The sequence below is a fragment of the Phyllobates terribilis genome, unplaced genomic scaffold, assembly GCF_046119375.1.
Source record: "Phyllobates terribilis strain yellow unplaced genomic scaffold, ASM4611937v1 Scaffold_5__5_contigs__length_657084704, whole genome shotgun sequence".
Lineage (NCBI taxonomy): Eukaryota > Metazoa > Chordata > Amphibia > Anura > Dendrobatidae > Phyllobates > Phyllobates terribilis.
In genome coordinates, this window is record NW_027362765.1 from 295,340,510 (window position 1) to 295,364,658 (window position 24,149).

Sequence of the window (24,149 nt, forward strand, 5' to 3'; positions counted from 1 at the left end):
AGCAAGAGGACCCGGACGGGTCTGAAACTGAAACCAACCAACAAGAAAGAGCAGGAGGACGCCGTCGTTGAAGTACGGTAGAGAGAGACTGTACATAGTTACCCGTCAGGGTATAAGAACTGTTCTAGTTAAAATATAGTCCCCGTTGGGACCAGCCAATTGAACTGAAACCCGTGTGTCCCTATTCCCACTGACCGAGGACTGAGAGCGGTCATTCCTCCCTAATACCTGGCCGAGGACTGAGAGCGGCCATATTTCCCTTGTATATAGTTGCGCTTCCTAAAGCGCCCCCTACCGGTTTTATAGGAAACTGTTTTCTTCCAAAAGAGACTGTTGCACTTTACCCGGTCACAAGTTGCACCGTGGCCGGAGGAACAAGAATGTTATTTATGAAAAGTTTTATATGAAAAGTTTGATAGCTGATAATATATATGATGTTTTATATGTTGATGTTTATAAAAAAAAAAAAAAATTGTATGTTTGGATGTTTTGTATCTTACAGCCCGAGGACGTGCTGTGATTTACCAGGGGGGAATGTAGCACCCTGAGGATTCGGCTGCTACAGGGGTATTGCACCTCAACCCAGAGGTGTGATATTCCACTCCCGGGTAAGGATGGAGTGTGGAACTGAGCTCAGTTAGCTGCATGCACTACACACATCCCATTTCCGGGGAACAGACCGACGGTACTCCCACCAGTTTATGTGCAGGTACGACAGTGTCTGTTCCTGGCTGGAGTGGGAGGGGGGTGGAACATCCCAGTAGTGTAGGGGCAGATAGGGGGAGCAGCCTGGGTAAAGCTAGGAGCTCATTGGGTGCTGGTCACCTGAGCTCACACATAGAGGGAGTATATAAGGTGGGCACCATCTTAGGACAGGGTCTTTTGTAGAGTGAGTCAGTCTGTCAGAGTGTAACCTGAGGAGCAGAGCAGAGAAGCTCAGCCAGAAGGGCTGACAGGGAGTTGTGGTTCCGGCTGGGCCCAGCTCCAAGGCCAAGAGAGAGAGAGGAGTCAGAAGGACCCAGAGAAAACAAGCAGGAACTCCAAGAACCCAAGATTAGATCAGCGGGTGAAGAGTTGGCACCTAGGGTACCGGATCCCAAGCTGGCAGAGAGAAAAGCACACCTTAGCCAGAGACCGGAGGTCGTGGGCAGGATCTGCCACGACCCTCACCACATCCACCAGGAAGGCAGACCAAGTATAGGGTCAGGGAACCCAGAGGAGGTGTACCCACCAAGAGACCCGAGGGAGCCGGACATAGGTGGATCCCTGGTGAGAACGGCCAGAAGAGAGAGAAAGTCAGACAGGAGCTGAGGACCACGCTCCAGAACTGCCTGGGGGTTAGCCGAGTCCAGGACCTGGTGGACGCAGCACGGCTCGGGTGGTCGCTTCAGGCCAGAGTGACCATAAGAACACCCGTAAGTAAAAACCCCTGAACTGCACAGCCCGACTCTGAGTCTTCTTGCTGATTCATCCTGCACCTTCACAACCACCATCCTCTACATCTGACCCCCTGAGGCTATACCCCTCCCGTTGGGGGTTATACTACCAAAGCTGCACACAAACCAACAGCCTCAGCGGACCCTGCTGCAGCGGCGGCCTTTTGACCGCAAATCAACGGGTGGCGTAGTCGACATAAAAGAACATCTAGTAACATCTATAAGGACTGCCACACACTGAGCTTGACACCCTGGGCACGGACCGGGTCACAGCCACTCGGAGACTACAACCCCCATCTGATCCGGCTCCGGGTATCCCTAACAACATGGCCCAGGGGGCGCGTCAACTGCTTTGCACACTCTTGGCATTCTCTTGATGAGCTTTAAGAGGTAGTCACCGGAAATGGTCTTCCAACAATCTTGAAGGAGTTCCCAGAGATGCTTAGCACTTGTTGGCCCTTTTGCCTTCACTCTGCGGTCCAGCTCACCCCAAACCATCTCGATTGGGTTCAGGTCTGGTGACTGTGGAGGCCAGGTCATCTGGCGTAGCACCCCATCACTCTCCTTCTTGGTCAAATAGCCCTTACACAGCCTGGAGGTGTGTTTGGGGTCATTGTCCTGTTGAAAAATAAATGATGGTCCAACTAAATGCAAACCGGATGGAATAGCATGCCGCTGCAAGATGCTGTGGTAGCCATGCTGGTTCAGTATGCCTTCAATTTTGAATAAATCCCCAACAGTGTCACCAGCAAAGCACCCCCACACCATCACACCTCCTCCTCCATGCTTCACGGTGGGAACCAGGCATGTAGAGTCCATCCGTTCACCTTTGCTGCGTCGCACACAAACATGGTGGTTGGAACCAAAGATCTCAAATTTGGACTCATCAGACCAAAGCACAGATTTCCACTGGTCTAATGTCCATTCCTTGTGTTCTTTAGCCCAAACAAGTCTCTTCTGCTTGTTGCCTGTCCTTAGCAATGGTTTCCTAGCAGCTATTTTACCATGAAGGCCTGCTGCACAAAGTCTCCTCTTAACAGTTGTTGTAGAGATGTGTCTGCTGCTAGAACTCTGTGTGGCATTGACCTGGTCTCTAATCTGAGCTGCTGTTAACCTGCGATTTCTGAGGCTGGTGACTTGGATAAACTTATCCTCAGAAGCAGAGGTGACTCTTGGTCTTCCTTTCCTGGGGCGGTCTTCATGTGAGCCAGTTCCTTTGTAGCGCTTGATGGTTTTTGCAACTGCACTTGAGGACACTTTCAAAGTTTTCCCAATTTTTTGGACTGACTGACCTTCATTTCTTAAAGTAATGATGCCACTCGTTTTTCTTTACTTAGCTGCTTTTTTCTTGCCATAATACAAATTCTAACAGTCTATTCAGTAGGACTATCAGCTGTGTATCCACCAGACTTCTGCACAACACAACTGATGGTCCCAACCCCATTTATAAGGCAAGAAATCAAACTTATTAAACCTGACAGGGCACACCTGTGAAGTGAAAACCATTTCCGGTGACTACCTCTTGAAGCTCATCAAGAGAATGCCAAGAGTGTGCAAAGCAGTCATCAAAGCAAAAGGTGGCTACTTTGAAGAACCTAGAATATAAGACATATTTTCAGTTGTTTCACACTTTTTTGTTAAGTATATAATTCCACATGTGTTAATTCATAGTTTTGATGCCTTCAGTGTGAATGTACAATTTTCATAGTCATGAAAATACAGAAAAATCTTTAAATGAGAAGGTGTGTCCAAACTTTTGGTCTGTATGTGTACTGTATAGTAGACACATTGCTGTCAATCTAAGTTTTGGGGTGGAGGGTTGGGAATTGAGCTAAATTCTAGCAGTGTGTGTCTATGTCACAAGAGAATAAAAATCTAGGCTTGTATCTGTTCCTCATCCCTGCTGATGTGATTCTTCATCTAATAAAGTTGTTGAGTGGATTTGCAACGTTTGGTAAGTGCCGTGAATTTTCTTTTCTGATGGAACTTTTAAATACACTGAGCACCAACATTTACTCTTGTCCTGGATTTGTTGATATGTTTGTTGGACTTGGGGCTCTTTCAGATGTCAGCTTTTCACTTACAAGCTGTATACTTTGTTTTCAGTGATAGAACTTGAACCTGTCACATGAAGTCGTATACAACACATACTAGTTAAAGCAGTGAAACTCGGATGCCATCAGTGGAACTTGAATACCATGTGTGTGATGCCCCTTTTTCACGGACTGATTGATAGGAGAAGCTAGAGAAATCTCCATCTTTTTTAGCATACAAGTAAAACTGATGAAACTCTGCTGGTAAAAACCGAAACCGTAACCAAACTCTGATGAAACATTGATGAAACTCTGACCGTTTTCTGTGTACGAGAAAAATCACTTATGTCTGAATGATTTGCTGTGTTTTTTCCTGCCTTGCATTTTACAGTACCAGCAAAGTGAATGAGATTTCCTTAATAACATGCACTCGCTGCTATTTTTTTCCTTGCAGATTTGAACCTTCAAAGTGTTTTTGCAAATCAGCAACATATCAATTCTTTCAGTGTTTTTGCAGCGTTTTTCCCCTATGCAAATGAATGGGGGAAAAACGCAAGTAATAATGTATCAAAAATGAGGCAAAAATGCAGCAAAAACAGGTGTATTTTATGCAATGTTTTTCCTACCAACACTGGTTTTTGCAGCAAATACTAAACGTGTGCACATAGCCTTACCGAGTGAGTAGTGCCGTATGTTGCTTTTGAAGTAAAATCTAGAACACTAGAAGTTGTCTTGGAGGATAGAAATACTAAGCAAATTCTGAACAAATCGGATTAGTCAACCTACCTCAAGTCAATGATTAAGGCATTTGTACCAACAACTTTCTTCCAAACATGTTCTACTAAAAGATCAGATACTTGGTGAAGAATCTCACAGTCAGCAAACATATCAAATCTCAAGTAACCAATGTTCTTCTCAAACACATCATTGTGAAAGGAAAATTTGATGAGGTCCTCAAACATCTCAGGAGGTGGTATCTGAAAGAAAGAAATAACATAAGTGACATTAAAAGCCTCAAGATACCAAACCAGTCAGAAACGGGTCAGAAATCGCCTTTCAGAGCTGCTGTTGGCAGACAGAGATGTGAATGCACAGCACTCGGAAGTGCTCCATTGCGCCACCTGTGGTGGGCCGGAGTCTGCAATGCAGCAGCGCATAACTACTTTGTGGGAGGACGGTAAGGTGAGAATTTGGGGCACATTAATGCTCTAGGGTGGCTCTATCACTCTAAGGAGGCACAGGGGCACATTAATACTATAGGGTGACTCTATCACTCTAAGGAGGCACAGGTGCACATTAATACTATAGGGTGGCTCTATTACTCTAAGGAGGCACAGGTGCACATTAATACTATAGGGTGACTCTATCACTCTAAGGAGGCACAGGGGCACATTAATACTATAGGGTGACTCTATCACTCTAAGGAGGCACAGGTGCACATTAATACTATAGGGTGGCTCTATTACTCTAAGGAGGCACAGGGGCACATTAATACTATAGGGTGACTCTATTACTCTAAGGAGGCACAGGGGCACATTAATACTATAGGGTGGCTCTATCACTCTAAGGAGGCACAGGGGCACATTAATACTATAGGGTGGCTCTATTACTCTAAGGAGGCACAGGGGCACATTAATACTATGGGGTGGCTCTATTACTCTAAGGAGGCACAGGGGCACATTAATACTATGGGGTGGCTCTATCACTCTAAGGAGGCACAGGGGCACATTAATACTATAGGGTGACTCTATCACTCTAAGGAGGCACAGGGGCACATTAATGCTATAGGGTGGCTCTATTACTCTAAGGAGGCACAGGGGCACATTAATACTATAGGGTGGCTCTATTACTCTAAGGAGGCACAGGGGCACATTAATGCTCTAGGGTGGCTCTATTACTCTAAGGAGGCACAGGGGCACATTAATGCTCTAGGGTGACTCTATCACTCTAAGGAGGCACAGGGGCACATTAATACTATAGGGTGACTCTATCACTCTAAGGAGGCACAGGGGCACATTAATGCTATAGGGTGGCTCTATTACTCTAAGGAGGCACAGGGGCACATTAATGCTATAGGGTGGCTCTATTACTCTAAGGAGGCACAGGGGCACATTAATATTATAGGGTGGCTCTATTACTCTAAGGAGGCACAGGGGCACATTAATACTATAGGGTGACTCTATCACTCTATGGAGGCACAGGGGCACATTAATGCTCTAGGGTGACTCTATCACTCTAAGGAGGCTCAGGGGCACATTAATACTATAGGGTGACTCTATCACTCTAAGGAGGCACAGGGGCACATTAATGCTATAGGGTGGCTCTATTACTCTAAGGAGGCACAGGGGCACATTAATACTATAGGGTGGCTCTATTACTCTAAGGAGGCACAGGGGCACATTAATGCTATAGGGTGGCTCTATTACTCTAAGGAGGCACAGGGGCACATTAATACTATAGGGTGGCTCTATTACTCTAAGGAGGCACAGGTGCACATTAATACTATAGGGTGGCTCTATCACTCTAAGGAGGCACAGGGGCACATTAATACTATAGGGTGGCTCTATTACTCTAAGGAGGCACAGGGGCACATTAATACTATAGGGTGGCTCTATTACTCTAAGGAGGCACAGGGGCACAGTAATACTATAGGGTGGCTCTATTACTCTAAGGAGGCACAGGGGCACATTAATACTATAGGGTGGCTCTATTACTCTAAGGAGGCACAGGGGCACATTAATACTATAGGTGGCTCTATCACTCTAAGGAGGCACAGGGGCACATTAATACTATAGGGTGGCTCTATCACTCTAAGGAGGCACAGGGGCACATTAATACTATGGGGTGGCTCTATTACTCTAAGGAGGCTCAGGGGCACATTAATACTATAGGGTGACTCTATCACTCTAAGGAGGCACAGGGGCACATTAATACTATAGGGTGGCTCTATCACTCTAAGGAGGCACAGGGGCACATTAATACTATGGGGTGGCTCTATTACTCTAAGGAGGCACAGGTGCACATTAATACTATAGGGTGGCTCTATTACTCTAAGGAGGCACAGGGGCACATTAATACTATAGGGTGACTCTATCACTCTAAGGAGGCACAGGTGCACATTAATGCTATAGGGTGGCTCTATTACTCTAAGGAGGCACAGGGGCACATTAATACTATAGGGTGGCTCTATTACTCTAAGGAGGCACAGGGGCACATTAATACTATAGGGTGGCTCTATTACTCTAAGGAGGCACAGGGGCACATTAATACTATAGGTGGCTCTATCACTCTAAGGAGGCACAGGGGCACATTAATACTATAGGGTGGCTCTATCACTCTAAGGAGGCACAGGGGCACATTAATACTATGGGGTGGCTCTATTACTCTAAGGAGGCTCAGGGGCACATTAATACTATAGGGTGACTCTATCACTCTAAGGAGGCACAGGGGCACATTAATACTATAGGGTGGCTCTATCACTCTAAGAAGGCACAGGGGCACATTAATACTGTGGGGTGGCTCTATTACTCTAAGGAGGCACAGGTGCACATTAATACTATAGGGTGGCTCTATTACTCTAAGGAGGCACAGGGGCACATTAATACTATAGGGTGACTCTATCACTCTAAGGAGGCACAGGTGCACATTAATGCTATAGGGTGGCTCTATTACTCTAAGGAGGCACAGGGGCACAGTAATACTATGGGGTAGCTCTATTACTCTAAGGAGGCACAGGGGCACATTAATACTATAGGGTGGCTCTATTACTCTAAGGAGGCACAGGGGCACATTAATACTATAGGGTGACTCTATCACTCTAAGGAGGCACAGGTGCACATTAATGCTATAGGGTGGCTCTATTACTCTAAGGAGGCACAGGGGCACAGTAATACTATGGGGTGGCTCTATTACTCTAAGGAGGCACAGGGGCACATTAATACTATAGGTGGCTCTATCACTCTAAGGAGGCACAGGGGCACATTAATACTATAGGGTGGCTCTATTACTCTAAGGAGGCACAGGGGCACAGTAATACTATGGGGTGGCTCTATTACTCTAAGGAGGCACAGGAGCACATTAATACTATAGGTGGCTCTATCACTCTAAGGAGGCACAGGGGCACATTAATACTATAGGGTGGCTCTATCACTCTAAGGAGGCACAGGGGCACATTAATACTATAGGGTGGCTCTATTACTCTAAGGAGGCACAGGGGCACATTAATACTATAGGGTGGCTCTATTACTCTAAGGAGGCACAGGTGCACATTAATACTATAGGGTGGCTCTATTACTCTAAGGAGGCACAGGTGCACATTAATGCTATAGGGTGGCTCTATTACTCTAAGGAGGCACAGGTGCACATTAATACTATAGGGTGGCTCTATTACTCTAAGGAGACACAGGGGCACATTAATACTATAGGTGGCTCTATTACTCTAAGGAGGCACAGGTGCACATTAATACTATAGGTGGCTCTATCACTCTAAGGAGGCACAGGTGCACATTAATACTATAGGTGGCTCTATCACTCTAAGGAGGCACAGGTTCACATTAATACTATAGGGTGACTCTATCACTCTAAAGAGGCACAGGGGCACATTAATACTATAGGGTGGCTCTATTACTCTAAGGAGGCTCAGGGGCACATTAATACTATAGGGTGACTCTATCACTCTAAGGAGGCACAGGTGCACATTAATACTATAGGGTGACTCTATCACTCTAAAGAGGCACAGGGGCACATTAATACTATAGGGTGGCTCTATTACTCTAAGGAGGCACAGGTGCACATTAATACTATAGGGTGACTCTATCACTCTAAGGAGGCACAGGTGCACATTAATACTATAGGGTGGCTCTATTACTCTAAGGAGGCACAGGTGCACATTAATACTATAGGGTGTCTCTATCACTCTAAGGAGGCACAGGGGCACATTAATACTATAGGGTGGCTCTATTACTCTAAGGAGGCACAGGTGCACATTAATACTATAGGGTGTCTCTATCACTCTAAGGAGGCACAGGGGCACATTAATACTATAGGGTGGCTCTATTACTCTAAGGAGGCACAGGGGCACATTAATACTATAGGGTGTCTCTATCACTCTAAGGAGGCACAGGGGCACATTAATACTATAGGGTGGCTCTATTACTCTAAGGAGGCACAGGGGCACAGTAATACTATGGGGTGGCTCTATCACTCTAAGGAGGCACAGGTGCACATTAATACTATGGGGTGGCTCTATCACTCTAAGGAGGCACAGGTGCACATTAATACTATAGGGTGGCTCTATCACTCTAAGGAGGCACAGGTGCACATTAATACTATAGGGTGACTCTATCACTCTAAGGAGGCACAGGTGCACATTAATACTATAGGGTGACTCTATCACTCTAAGGAGGCACAGGTGCACATTAATACTATAGGGTGACTCTATCACTCTAAGGAGGCACAGGTGCACATTAATACTATAGGGTGACTCTATCACTCTAAGGAGGCACAGGTGCACATTAATACTATAGGGTGACTCTATCACTCTAAGGAGGCACAGGTGCACATTAATACTATAGGGTGACTCTATAACTCTAAGGAGGCACAGGTGCACATTAATACTATAGGGTGACTCTATCACTCTAAGGAGGCACAGGTGCACATTAATACTGTAGGGTGGCTCTATTACTCTAAGGAGGCACAGGTGCACATTAATACTATAGGGTGTCTCTATCACTCTAAGGAGGCACAGGGGCACATTAATACTATAGGGTGGCTCTATTACTCTAAGGAGGCACAGGTGCACATTAATACTATAGGGTGACTCTATCACTCTAAGGAGGCACAGGTGCACATTAATACTATAGGGTGGCTCTATTACTCTAAGGAGGCACAGGTGCACATTAATACTATAGGGTGGCTCTATCACTCTAAGGAGGCACAGGTGCACATTAATACTATAGGGTGGCTCTATTACTCTAAGGAGGCACAGGTGCACATTAATGCTATAGGGTGGCTCTATTACTCTAAGGAGGCACAGGTGCACATTAATACTATAGGGTGACTCTATCACTCTAAGGAGGCACAGGGGCACATTAATATTACAGGTGGCTCTATTACTCTAAGGAGGCACAGGTGTACATTAATACTATAGGGTGGCTCTATTACTCTAAGGAGGCACAGGGGCACATTAATACTATGGGGTGGCTCTATTACTCTAAGGAGGCACAGGGGCACATTAATACTATAGGGTGGCTCTATCACTCTAAGGAGGCACAGGGGCACATTAATACTATAGTGTGGCTCTATTACTCTAAGGAGGCACAGGGGCACATTAATACTATAGGGTGTCTCTATTGCTCTAAGGAGGCACAAGGAGACATTATTACTGTAGAATGGCAAAGGGGACACTTTTACTATAATGAAGCGCAGGGAAGGGCACTAATGCTATTAGGAAGTTTATTGGTTGGTTTATTGCAAGCAGCAAAAAGTTTTCAAATGTTGATAATAAGCCTAATTTGCGATGGGTGTTGAATAGTTTTGATTGCAACTGTATATGGAGACACAGAGGGCATTCTTACTACAGGGAGCCACATGGGGCATTATTACTATAAAGAGGCACAGAGGGGGCATTATTACTATAAGAAGGCAGATGGGAGCACAGGCATACATTATTTCTATAAGCATGCACAGAAGGGGCATTATTACTATAAAGAGGCACAGGGAGGATGTGGGGGGGCATTATTACTATTAGGAGACAGATGGCAGTGTAAAGGGGAAGACCGGGGTGTAAGAACTTTCAGAACAAGGGATCCGGAACTGCCAGGGCTGTGCCTCTGGTTGCAGGGGGAAGACAGACTGCGAGCACAGGAGTCAGGTGACCGGGAAGCTGGGGGCGTGTCCAGGAAGAGGGAGATGAAGGAGGTTTGCGCGGGAAAGCAGAGAGTTGACAGTTGGGGAGAAGAGACGCAAGGTCCATGGAGCCGACCAAGTAAGGTGCAGTGCTATGGACTAGGGGCTCAGTGGGTCAAACCGGAGACCACCCGCTGCCCCCAGAAGATGTCGAGCCGAGCAAGTGAGGTGCAGTGTTATGGACTAGGGGCTCAGCGGGTCAAACCGGAGACCACCCGCTGCCGCCAGAAGACGGAGCATTGTTTAGGCGAGGAAGCCAGAAGAAAACAACACCGGCATCATCCGGCAGCTGCCTTGTGGGGAACAAGAGTCAGCTAAGTGTAAAACTGCCGATTACAACCGTGTCGACTCTGCTACATCTAGCCAAACTGTGGGTTGTCGGTTATAGTCTGTAACCTGCTATTCCCCTTGTTGTCCCCATATTTCCCCTGTTACTCCCTGCGTGGAGATTGACCCTGTTACAATAAATCCCCCTGTTTATTAACCCTGTACTGGCTGCTCTGTGTTTCTGTGTCACTGCATCTAAAGTACCTGTGCTACAGCAACACCTTAGCTTAATGGTTAGCATTGAAGGTTTGCAGTGCTGGGGACCTGGGTTCAAGTCCCACTAAGGACAACATCTGAAACAAGTATGCATGTTCTCCCTGTGTTTGTGTGGGTTTCCTCCAGTTTCCTCCCACACTCTAAAGACATAGTGATAGGGAATTTAGAGTGTGAGCCCTAGTGGTGACAGTGATGACAATATCTGTAATGACACCTTTGTGCACCCTTAAGCACAAGAAAAGTCACTACTAATTTGCTCAAAACCATACAAATAAGTCACAGAAGTTTTGGGATTCTGTTCTGTGCAGTGATGAAACAAAACTGGAACTCTTTGTGCCTATGGATCAGCGGTATGTCTGGAGGAGGATGAATGAAGAGTAGGCTGAAAAGAGTGCCCTGCCTATAGGGAAGCATGGCTGTATCTTGGTGAACCTGTGGGGTTGCTTTGCTTCCTGTGGCATTGAAATCTGCAGGGTGTGGAGGGCAAGATGGATTCAATCAAGCATCAGGAAATTTTAGGAGAAAACACCATGACTTCAATGAGGAATCTGGACCTTTCAACTGGACAATGATCTTAAACATATCTCAAAATCCACTGAAGTTTGGCTTCAGAAGAAGTCCTGGAAGATTCTGGAATGGCCATCACAGGCACCTGACTTGAACTCTGTAAAAAAAAATCTTTGCTGGGATTTGAAGAAGGTTGTTGCAGCACACAAACCCAAGAATATTAGTGATCTGGAGGCGGCAAGTTGGAGGCCAGGTGAGGTAATGGACTAAGATTCCTCAGAAACGTGGCCAGAAGTTGGTGTCTGGCTACACATAATGTTTCAGCAGGTCATAACAGTCAAAAGTGCTCTACTAAGTAAAAAAGATGCTTCTGATCAAGGGGTGAATAGTTCTGAGACTTTAGTAGTCAGTAAAAGTGACATTTTGTGTTCAATTTGGAGAAACCATTAATTGTGTTGAATTATATCAATTTGTTCTTATTTGATTGGTTTATTGCATGCAGTAGAAAGTTTGTCAATTTTGATGATAAACCTAATTTGCAATGAAGGGAAGGGGTTGAATAATTTTGATTTCAAATAAGTATAAGGAAACACTTGGGCATTATTACTATAAGGAGCCACAGGATAACTGTATCACTATAAGGAGAAACAGGTTTTATTTTTATATGGAAGAATAGAGAGCCATTATTACTATGTGAAGGCAAAGGCAGGGAACTCTTACTATCTGGATTCACAGAGAGGGTATTATTTTGTGTGGTGACACAGAAGGGTTATTATTACTTTGTGGGTACTATTACTATACAGGGCAGAGAAGGATTGTTACTGTTTAGGGAATAAGCTATAGCACCATGTGGTTTGTGTAAGAGTGCTTTCACATTGCGCTTAGGCACCTTCTCAGTGGACGGGGCCAGGGGTGGACTAAGAGTAGCAAGGGCCCCGGGCAGTTTAGAAGGCGCGGGTTCCCCCCCCCCCACACACCTGATGTATCACATGTCACATGATCCCCTGTGATAGATCATGTGATAGTTCACGTGAAATTAATTTGGCACAATATTAATTATAATAATTTTTTTAGGCTGTGTGCCCACTATACGTTTATTAAGCATTTCCGCAGCGGCAATTCCGCTGCAGAAACGCTTAAAAAACGCTTGGTAGAAGGTCTGCCACGTTCCCCAATGATAATCCGCATGTGCTGTGCACATGCTGCGGAAATTTCCGCTGTGGATTATCATTGCGGAAAAAAACGCAGCACTACCAATTATTTTGCGGAAGCGCGGCGTAGCCATCTATACACAACAGGAGGCCGCACGTAGCCATCTATACACAGCGGGAGGCCGCACGGCGCCATCTATACACAGCGGGAGGCCGCACGGCGCCATCTATACACAGCGGGAGGCCGCACGGCGCCATCTATACACAGCGCGAGGCCGCACGTAGCCATCTATACACAGCGGGAGGCCGCACGGCGCCATCTATACACAGCGGGTGGCCGCACGGCACCATCTATACACAGCGGGAGGCCGCACGGCACCATCTATACACAGCAGGAGGCCGCACAGAGCCATCTATACACAGCGGGAGGCCGCACAGCGCCACCTATACACAGCAGGAGGCCGCACGGCGCCATCTATACACAGCGGGAGGCCACACGGCGCCATCTATACACAGCAGGGGGCCGCACGGTGCCATCTATACACAGCGGGAGGCCGCACTATGCCATCTATACACAGCAGGGGGCAGCACGATGCCATCTGTACATAGCGGGAGGCTGCACGGCGCCATCTATACACCGCTGAGGGCCTTACGGCGCCATCTATACACAGCGTGAGGCTGCACAGCGCCATCTATACACAGCGTGAGGCCGCACGGCACCATCTATACACAGCGGGAGGCCGCACAGCGCCCCCCCCCAGAGACAGCAGGAGGCCGCACGGCGACATCTATACTCAGCAGGAGGCTGCACGCAGTCACACAAACATATACAGACGTATACATACACGCATAAACACATTTGAAACACAAAAATACATATAAACAGACATCGCACAATATCTGCCTGCACACATACATACATACATACACACACACACACACACTCACACTCACACTCACACTCACACTCACACTCACACACAGACACACACACACTCACCATCCCCCGGCTCGGCTCCAGTCCTCCTGCTCTTTTCCGGTGCAGCACTGCAGGCCATGTGCAGTACTGCAGGCCCGGTGCGCACTGCGTGACGTCACAGCTAGGAGGCACGGCCGCGCGCAGGGCCGTGTCTCCTAGCAGTGACGCGGCCGGGCCAGCACAGGGAAGTTAACTGCTGCAGTGCTGGCCTGGCCGAAGAAGAAGCAGCTGCCGTGAGCCGCTGCTGGGGGAGCGGTCCTGGGCCCCCCCGCCACTGTCTGCCAGTATGTGCCGTGGCACCGCACATATAATGAGGGAAATCTGGCCATAGACGCCCCGGAGCCCCGGACCCCCTGGAGGTTCAGGGCCCCCCGGGCGGTAGCCCAGATTGCCCTCATTATAATCCGCCTATGGACGGGGCCATAGACTATAATGGTGCCGACAGAGTGGGGGTGGGGAAACTGAGGAGGGTCCGAATGGGCCAAAGATGTCTGTGTGTTACATTCTGTAGAGATGAGTCAAGGATGGAAAAAGTTGAAGTGGTCTGGACGGAATGGAAAAGAAAAATTAAAGTGACCAACTACGATGAGTGAGAACATCATCCGGAAGTGACTTTATCTATACAGCGCACAAGGCACATATGCAGAGCACATGTGTAGAACTGATATTACCATTACATGGTCACTGTATGGTGGTAATATCAGTCCTAGTACAGTGGTTGTGGTTAATGATCAGTATGGTGGTTCTGTCACTACTGGATTTGCTGGTAATATTTGGTTGTGGTCTATGAGCATTATTTTGCTGTTATATTACATTATTGGTCTATGTACAATCCTGTTTGGTAATGTTCAGTATTATTATTATTATTTATTTTTAGAGCACCATTGATCCCATGGTGCTGTACATGAGAAGGGGTTACATACAGAGCAGAAATATAAAATATGATCAACAAACTAACAATGACAGACTGGTACAGAGAGGAGAAGGCCCTGCCCTTGCCGGCTTACAGTCTACAGAGTGTTGGCAGGTTCACATTTGTTATAGAGTCTTCCAACCTTGGAAGTGAGTGTTGGGTAGCATTTGTGCTTTCAAATGCCAGAGCTCTGGTTCCACTGGATAAAATAACAAATGGAGCTTTATTTATTCTCCCTTGCTCCAGTGGCTACTTTTCACTGCTGCTAAAATCAATTAGTCCATTGATTAGCTGCAGTGCTTTTCATGTGTCAACACTGCAGTGTTTTTCAATAAAACCAGGGGAGGAGTCCTGAGGAGATAATTTGCATATTCCCACTGCATTTTGGGGTAAGTGAAGAGTCTCCGCGAGCTCAAAGAACACTGGATTTTGGCTGTTGGAGCTGAAAAGAGGACATCGGTAAACCAGGGGAGGAGTCCTGAGGAGATAATTTGCATATTCCCACTGCATTTTGGGGTAAGTGAAGAGTCTCCGCGAGCTCAAAGAACACTGGATTTTGGCTGTTTGAGCTGAAAAGAGGACATCGGTAAACCGCGCTCCTACCGGTGCGCGCATTTTGCAGCTTTTTTCACTGTTTTCAGAACATTAACAATAAGAACATGGAAGAGTCCAGGAGCCATTTGGTGAGCTGCATATCCTGCTACATGTTCACAGACTTGCCAGTGGAAAAGCCAAACTTCACATGCCAGAAATGCAAGCTTGTGTCCCTGTTGGAGGAAAAGTTGCGAAATCTAGAAGAGAGGTTAACTACCTTGAAAATCATTAAGGAAGGTGAAGAGTTCTTAGACAGAGCAGAATTATCTCTTCATGATTCAGAAAGAGAAGAATTTCGAACTGCACCTGACGAAACAGAGAAATGGAAGCATGTGACCCACAGAAGCAGGAGGATCGAGAGGCAGTCAGCACCCATACTGCTCAGGAACCAGTACCAGGCTCTCACGCAGGAGAACCATGAAGAAATACAGCAAAATAAGACTTTGCCAGCAATGAATAACCTTGTAAGCCCTCAGAATCCTCCTGGATGGAAAAAGAAGAATGTTGTGAAGAAAAAACGGAGAGTGGTGGTCATGGGGGATTCCCTGTTAAGAGGAACAGAGGCCGCTATCTGCAGACCAGACATAACCTCAAGAGAAATGTGCTGTCTTCCAGGAGCAAAAATTAAAGATGTGTTTGACAGGATATCAAGACTCTTCAGACCTACAGATCACTACCCATTCCTGCTAATACATGTGGGGACAAATGACACCGCAAGAAAGGACCTGGAAACCATCTGCAGTGACTTTGAAGACTTAGGCAAGAAAGTGAAAGAATTGGGAGCGCAGGTGGTCTTCTCATCCATCCTCCCAGTGGATGGCCATGGAACAATGAGGTGGAATAAGATTCTACAGGTGAACAACTGGCTACGTCGATGGTGCCGTCAACAAGGATTTGGATTTCTGGATCACGGAATGAATTACCTATACGATGGACTACTTGCTAGAGATGGGGTGCACCTTACGAAGACTGGAAAACATGTATTTGGAAGTCGCCTTGCTACACTCATCAGGAGAGCTTTAAACTAGAACAATGTGGGAAGGGAAGCAAAAGGCCAGAAAAAGCCATACAGCTGACAAATACTATTGAGGTCTCTGCTACTGGAAGTGGAAAGAAAGAACAAAGACAAAACAATTAAATAATAAAAATATGGGAGGAAGAGAAACCAATCACAAACTAAAATGTTTTTATACAAATGCACAAAGCATGGGCAACAAACAAGGAGAATTGGAACTACTAATGCAGGAAAAGGAATATGATGTCATTGGAATCACTGAAACTTGGTGGGACGATACACATGATTGGAATAAAAGGCTAAAAGGATACAACTTATTTGCAAGAAACAGACTTGATAAACGAGGAGGAGGTGTTGCATTGTATGTTAGAAAAGCGTATATCTGCACAGACATTGAAGCTTCAGAGACTGGGAGTTCTGTGGAAACTGTTTGGGTAAGAATACAAGGAGAGAACAACGGAAAGGACACCATTGTAGGCATTTACTACAGGCCACCTGGGCAAGCTGAAGATATGGATGAACTCTTTATGTATCAAATGACCAAGTTCTCCAAAAAATATGACGTAGTGGTCATGGGAGATTTCAACTATCCAGACATTTGTTGGGAATCTCTCTCAAGTAAAACTAACAGGTCAAGCAAATTCTTATCCTCTCTTGCTGACAACTTTATCTTCCAAAAGGTAGGGGAGAAAACAAGGGGATCTGCTACTTTGGATCTAATCCTTATAAACAGGGAGGAAATGGTTGAGGAGGTAAAGGTGGCTGGGACCCTAAGAGGCAGCGATCATGCTATTATAGAATTTTGGATAACTAGAGGAGGAAGACATGTGAAGACTCAAACTTCAAGGTTAGATTTTAGAAAGGCAGATTTTAAGAGACTCAGAAAGAGAATAGGAGGGATCCAATGGCTGGATGTCCTTAAGGACAAAAATGTCCAGGAAGGATGGGAAATTTTTAAAAATGAGATTCTCAAAGCACAATCGTTAACAATCCCAAAAAGTAGGAAGAATGGGAAGCATTTAAGGAAACCAGGATGGATGAACACAGAACTTAAACACATGCTAAAAAGAAAGAAAGAAATGTTTATTAAATGGAAAGAGGGAGGCATATCTAAAGAAGATTATAATGCAGTCTGCAGATCCTGTAGGGCACGTATCAGGTTAGCTAAAGCTGACAATGAATTAAGGCTTGCAAGAGATGTCAAAAGCAATAAAAAAGGATTTTGGGGGTATGTCAAAAGTAAAAGAAAAGTCAAAGATGCTATAGGATTTTTACAGGATGAAAATGGAGAAATGGTAAGAGAGGATGTTGAGAAGGCCAAACTTTTTAATTCCTATTTTGCATCTGTTTTCTCTCAGAAAGAAAATGTAACATCAACTGATCTTCACTGTCCTTTTAAAGGAATAGAGGAATCCAAGTTATCTGTAAACAGAAAGATTGTGAGGGAATATTTAGCTAACATAAATGAGTTCAAGTCTCCAGGTCCAGATGAATTACACCCCAGAGTACTGAAGGAGATCGTAGAAGAAATTTTAGAACCACTCTCCATAATCTTTGAAAATTCTTGGAGAACAGGAGAAGTCCCAGAAGACTGGAGAAGAGCAAATGTTGTTCCTATCTTCAAAAAGGGGAAGAAGGTGGACCCAGGGAACTATAGGCCGGTGAGTCTGACTTCTATACCAGGAAAGATCTTTGAACAAATTATTAAACAACATGTATGTAAGTACATGGATAAGAATGAAGTGATTAACCAGAGTCAGCATGGGTTTGTAACTAACAAGTCATGTCAGACTAACTTAATTTCCTTCTATGACAGAATCACTGACTGGGTGGATCAGGGAAATGCTGTAGATATAGTATATCTTGACTTCAGCAAAGCATTTGACAAAGTATCTCACACCATCCTTATTGAAAAAATGACCAAGTATGCAATGGACCAGGCAACTGTTAGGTGGATTCATAACTGGCTTAGTGATCGGACTCAAAGGGTGGTTGTAAATGGCTTCACATCCAGCTGGATGAATGTCTCAAGTTGGGTACCACAGGGCTCCGTCCTGGGACCTGTATTGTTCAACATCTTTATCAATGATTTAGATGAAGGAATTGAGGGTAAACTGATTAAATTTGCTGATGACACAAAGCTAGGAGGGATAGCTAATACTAGAGAAGAGAGAGAGAGGATTCAAAAAGACCTAAATAAACTGGAGCAGTGGGCAGCAACCAACAGAATGGTTTTTAACAGGGAAAAATGCAAAGTACTACATCTGGGCAATAAAAATGAAAAAAGCATATACAGAATGGGAGGAATAGAGCTAAGCAACAGTACATGTGAAAAAGACTTAGGTATACTAATAGATCATAGACTGAACATGAGTCAACAGTGTGATGCAGCAGCAAAAAAGGCAAATACAATTCTGGGATGTATTAACAGAAGCATACAGTCTAGATCACGTGAAGTCATTATCGGTCTTTACTCCTCTTTGGTCAGACCTCATCTGGAATACTGTGTACAGTTTTGGGCACCACATTTTAAAAAAGACATAGACAAACTGGAGCAAGTTCAGAGAAGAGCGACCAGAATGGTGACTGGTCTGCAAACCATGTCCTATGAGGAACGGTTGCAGGATTTGGGAATGTTTAGCTTGCAAAAAAGAAGACTGAGAGGAGACTTAATAGCTGTCTACAAATATGTCAAGGGCTGTCACATTGTAGAAGGATCATCTTTATTCTCATTTGCACAAGGAAAGACTAGAAGCAATGGGATGAAACTAAATGGGAGGAGACACAGATTAGATATTAGAAAAAACTTTTTGACAGTTAGGGTGATTAATGAGTGGAACAGGCTGCCACGAGAGGTGGTGAGTTCCCCTTCAATGGACGTCTTCAAACAGAGGCTGGACAGACATCTGTCTGAGATGATCTAGTGAATCCTGCTTTGAGCAGGGGGTTGGACCAGATGACCCAGGAGGTCCCTTCCTACTCTACCATTCTATGATTCTATGAAAACTGCAGCCAGCTACTGTGCTAAAAAGACTTTTTCATTATTATTCATTTATTTTTATTTTTTTGGGGGGGAGGGATTTTCTATATACTTGGCATTGCTAATGCTTTTATTTACTATATAGCACTCACTGACAGCAAAAGAGAAGACAGAAGTAGTGATAAACCCCTTCTGTCCTCTACTCAGGGACCCTAGTTTTCTATGGCAGCCAAGCGCTTGACCTACTCTTGCTAGATTGCAGGGACAGGAGTGTAAAAGCAGCAACGTCAAATGATGTCACTGCAGATTCAAAGCCCACACCACCTGCCAGCAAAAGTGGGTGGTCGGGAAACAGTAAAACATACCTATCTGTAAGGTTTTAGCAGCAGCATGAATTAGAAATTGTAGTCTTAATCTGGGTTACACCAATCCGGTAAGTACCTCCTGGGTGGTCTGTTAGGCCACGGCCCCACTATCCGTATTTGGTCAGTATTTTTTTCTCAGGAGTGGGAGCCAAAACCAGGTGAGGAACAATCAGAGCAAAGGTATAATAGAAACAAGTCACCAATTCTGTATTTATCATCCACTCCTGGTTTTGACTCCCACTCCTGAGAAACAATACTGATGGAATACTGACCAAATACTGATAGTGGGGCCGTGGCCTTACACTGATGATTATTCGGCTTTCTGTTTTTTAGTGATGGCTATAGCACAGTCCTGGTTGTTGCTACAGCTGTCACTCAAGAGCAGAGGGATGGAGTTGTAGATCCCTTACTGGCAGAGAGTCGAGTGCCCACTAGCTTTAGACACTACCCACTTTCTCATTCATACTGCTGCTAAAACCTTACAGAAAGACACGCTTGTACACCTTTGGGGTCTCTTATCTAATACTGTTAGCAATTTTGTTGGGTCAAACCTGCTCACAGAATTATGGTAAATTAATAGTTTCTGCCTTTTTTGAGCATAACTATATCAAAAAGATACTTTCTACAACAATAATAACATATTAGGATACAGTAAGCCAGTAGTGAGTGAACTTTTAAGGCGTTCTCCAGTCATATGATATTGATGACCTGTAAGTCATCAGTATTAAATTGGTGGGGTAAGACACACGGCACTCCCACTGATCAACTTTTATTAGCTCTGTCATTCAATGTCAAGCGCTGCTGCCGGGTACTGAAGATCAGCATCTATTCTGCTCCAAAGCTAACAGCTGATTTATGGGGCTATCAGGTGTTCAGCCATGCACTTCTGTATTCTCTATGCGAAAATCCTAGCCAGCAGCTTATCTACAGGAGAGCAAAGCAATTGGCATTCCGAAATCGGACATCAATCAGGTGGCCAGCGCCCCCATACATAGTGTCGGTTGAACCAGTCAATATCGAAGGGTGCAGCCAACATTAGTCTAATATGTATGGTGGGCTTAAGGGAGCTCCTTCCTTTTGTTGAAGCCACAATCATTTTTGATATCTCAGTGGTTTCTGTGGAGCAGCAGCCAATCACTTCAGGGTACACAGTTATGTTTCCTACAACGCCACCACAAAGGAAATTAAGTACTACATAGTGTCCATTCAAATCAATAGTTTGTTTGTATAGTACGGCATAGGCCTTTTACAGGTAGAGTTACTCTTTAAAATCGCTCTCTACTCTGACCAAGTAATGAAGATCCTGAACAGAGGGCCACCCCTTAATAATTCAGAAAGTCACAATAAAATTCATCTGAATGGCGTTCTAATATTACTTTGTTATTCTAGACTGCCCTATGTAAAAAATAATGTATATAAAGGACAGGAAAGACAGTATCGTATATTTATTACCTGCATGGGCACAACACCTGGGATGCGATCCTTTGAGTTTTCAGGTATGAATATGGCTTTCAGATGGACATCTCCAGAAAGTGTCTGAAGATCATGGTTTAATTTCTCAGCTAACTCCACTTCAGAGTTTATCATTTTGTAGTCTGTTTTCTCCACCAATGACAGAAGTTTTGAGGACACCTCTGCCCCTGTTTCTCCAACTGCATAGTTATCTGCCACGAGTTTGCCTGCAGTCTGAATGACTGAGGGTATCTTGGAGCGTAGGATAATAATACGGTGGGCACTATTCATAGCTTCATTAGCTTGAATTATAACATGGGGCTCTACTCCCGATACACTCCATATTTTACCAGTCACTGAACTGATCACTACTTGATTTGGAATTGATGCATAAAGGAGGCTTTTTTCTACTTTGTACATACCAACAGATAGGGATACCCCACCTGTTGGCTCCCCAATGATAGTTGCTCTGTTCAGATCCTTCATTGATCTTGTAAAGGCTTCAGCAGCTGATCCAGTCATATGACTTGTGAGGACATAAATGTCTTTAGTAGATCCATATCTTTGGCCAGCCACCACCGGCAGTGTCCAGATTTCTGTGCCTGTAGATGTGCTACGGTCATATACTGTGTACAGGTGTTGCAGAGGCTCTGGCTCAAAAAAATAGGAACAAAAAATGGGGATAGCAGTGGAGTAACCACCAGTGTTGAATCTCATATCGATAATTAGGGAGCTTGTATCAACGAGCTTGTTCCAAACAAGACTAACTAGTTGGGGGCCAATAGCTTTAATAATCTCTGCATCAGCCATCATGTCAAACCGCAGATAACCTACATTTCTTGGTAATACTTGAATTTTGAATAAGGCATCAATGATGTAGCTGAGTTCTTCAGGAGATGGGATCTTTGCTGTTTTTTCTTCTAATATTTCAGGCTCTATGTCACTATAAAAAACATGAAGTCTGTGATCTCCTGAGAACTCCTGAATGTCAGAAGTCAGTTGAGAAGCTAAAGATTCTAGGTCCACCACAGAGCGGTACCTACCCTCAGATAACTTGTGTTGGAGGGTCTGACTAACCTTGAAAGCCACCTCTGGAATTGCATAATGGACTTCTAAAAGTTGTCCTGTGCCTTCTACCAATGCAGATACTTCTGGATGAAATGAAATTATCTCTTTAGCTTTGTCTAAGGCTTCTTCTGCCAGGACAATTGCATCTGGAACTACACCTCCCCCAAGCCAACAGTCACCATTGTTATCTATAAAATTGATTACCGGTATCGTAACAGTTAATTGGGTTTCTTCCAGATTGAATGCCCGAGAATGCATAAGAGTCCCAGATGTAATTTCTCCAATGATAGTTGCCCGACTTAATGACTGCATCAGGTAAGCAAACTCCTCTGCAGCTGTAGATGTTTTGTGACTAGTCAATACATACACGCCTTTCTTAGACCCATAGGGTTTTCCTAGAAGTTTAGGGAAGCTGTAGAATTCTTGGGTAGAGTTGGAAAGACGGTCATATGTAGTAAATAAACGGATTCTAGACTCTGAATCTTGAAAGTAGGACAAAAGTAAAGGAACAGCTGCAGATGGCCCACCAGTGTTGTACCTTAAATCTATAATTAGATTTTCTGTGTTACTAATTTGGTCCCAAACTTTGGTGACAATGTAAGGTCCTAACTTGGCAAGTATGGAGATATCAGCAAACTCGTCAAAGCGGAAATACCCAATGTTTCCTGGAAGAATGTTAACTTTAAAGACAGTGTTGACCAAAGCTTGGAGAAGATTTTTGTCATCTGGTAAATCTTTTGCAGAAGGATAAACTTCTGGAATTAATAGGGTGTCTGATTTGCCTCTTAATATTAGCCTTGGGTCCTCAGTAATAGACTGAAGTTCATAATTTAGCTTAGAAGCAAGATCTTCCTCAGAAATGACTGCTGCATAGTCTGTATTTGAAAGGTGCTTTAGTAAGGTTGGTATACGATCATAGAAAGAATAAAACTTGCCCAAGATCACACTGAGTTGATGTAACACATTCGGAATTTTAGAACGTACAGACAGAATGGCCATGGCTTTATTCAAAGCATCTTCTGCATTAACAACCACACAAGGGAAGACTCCAGCCACTTCCCAACTCTGCCCAGTCAGAGGGCTGATAGACCTAGCTACCGGAACAGTGATATAGTAATTTGACTGGCCAATCTTTATCTTCTGTATGTCCAATGAGCCACCTGCAGTTTTCTCCCCAACAAGAACAGCCCTGTTCATATGCTTAAGAATGTATGCAGCATCTTCAGCAACACCTTGGGTGAATCTGCTTGTAAGCACAACCACATCTTTATCTTTGCTGTATCTCTCACCTATCAGTGCAGGCAATGTTCGTAGTTCAGAGGTGGTGTTGGAGGGATGGTTGTAAATGGTATCAATGTGGACCACAGGTTCAGCTTCACATAAGTAAGAAACAATAAAGGGAACTCCAGAGATCTCCCCCTGAGTGCAGTACCTGAAATCAAGGATAAGAGCAGAACTTGGCATCAATTTCTTCCATATGTTTTTAACAAGCAAAGGGCCAATTCTTTGTAGTATATCTTGACCTATTATGCAGTCAACACGAAGATAGCCAATGTTTCCCGGGAGGACTTCATACTTAATAGCTTTTTCAACAAGAAGTTGCAGCTGCTCAGTAGTTGGGATGATCTCTACCTCTTGTTTCACCATTGCATCAGTTGGCTCATATGAGACTATGAGACGAGGATCATTCAGGGAGCCTTGTACTCCAGCTGTGAAGACATTAGCCAATGTATATGGATCAGAGATGTGTAGAATTTCTCCACTTTTTATTGCTTGCTCAATAGTTTCTTGCATTCCTACCAGATTCTCTGGAAAGCAATAGTTATCCAGTAGGACTTTGGCCATGTCCAGCACAAGAGAAGGTTGAAACACAGGGTTACTCCAGGCATTGGAAAATATAAGTAGAAATATCAGTCTTTGATAGAAAGGAGGCATATTGGCTAAATCTTCAAACTCAATATTGCTGTCTCCACCGCCGTGATCAGACTCTGCTTCTAGGACCGAGAGTGAAGAATTAGAACAGGGCAAGAACAGCAAATTCTCTTTTATCTCTGCTAAACCTTTAATCACATTAATGTAATGATGAGCATCAGCAGAAAGCTTTTTCTGGGAAAACAGAGTGCTGCCTTGAATGTGAGCATCTGTTCTGGTAATTTAGTAAAAAATTAGCTAGTGTCCCAGTTTATGTAATTCTGAAGGTTGATGAA

At 44.6% G+C, this 24,149-nt stretch overlaps 1 protein-coding gene across 1 annotated transcript in view; it reads right to left on the bottom strand.

Moving 5' to 3' along the window:
• Window positions 1-23,947, bottom strand: part of RBP3 (retinol binding protein 3) — a 46,499-nt gene extending 22,552 nt beyond the window's left edge. Inside the window, exons 1-2 of the mRNA XM_073681242.1 lie at window positions 20,875-23,947; window positions 4,256-4,446 (exon numbers count right to left, since the gene is read on the bottom strand). Coding sequence (XP_073537343.1) covers window positions 4,256-4,446; window positions 20,875-23,877 — 3,194 coding nt within the window. The 5' untranslated portion in view covers window positions 23,878-23,947. The remainder of the gene's footprint in view (window positions 1-4,255; window positions 4,447-20,874) is intronic.
• Between the last annotated feature and the right edge of the window lie 202 nt (window positions 23,948-24,149).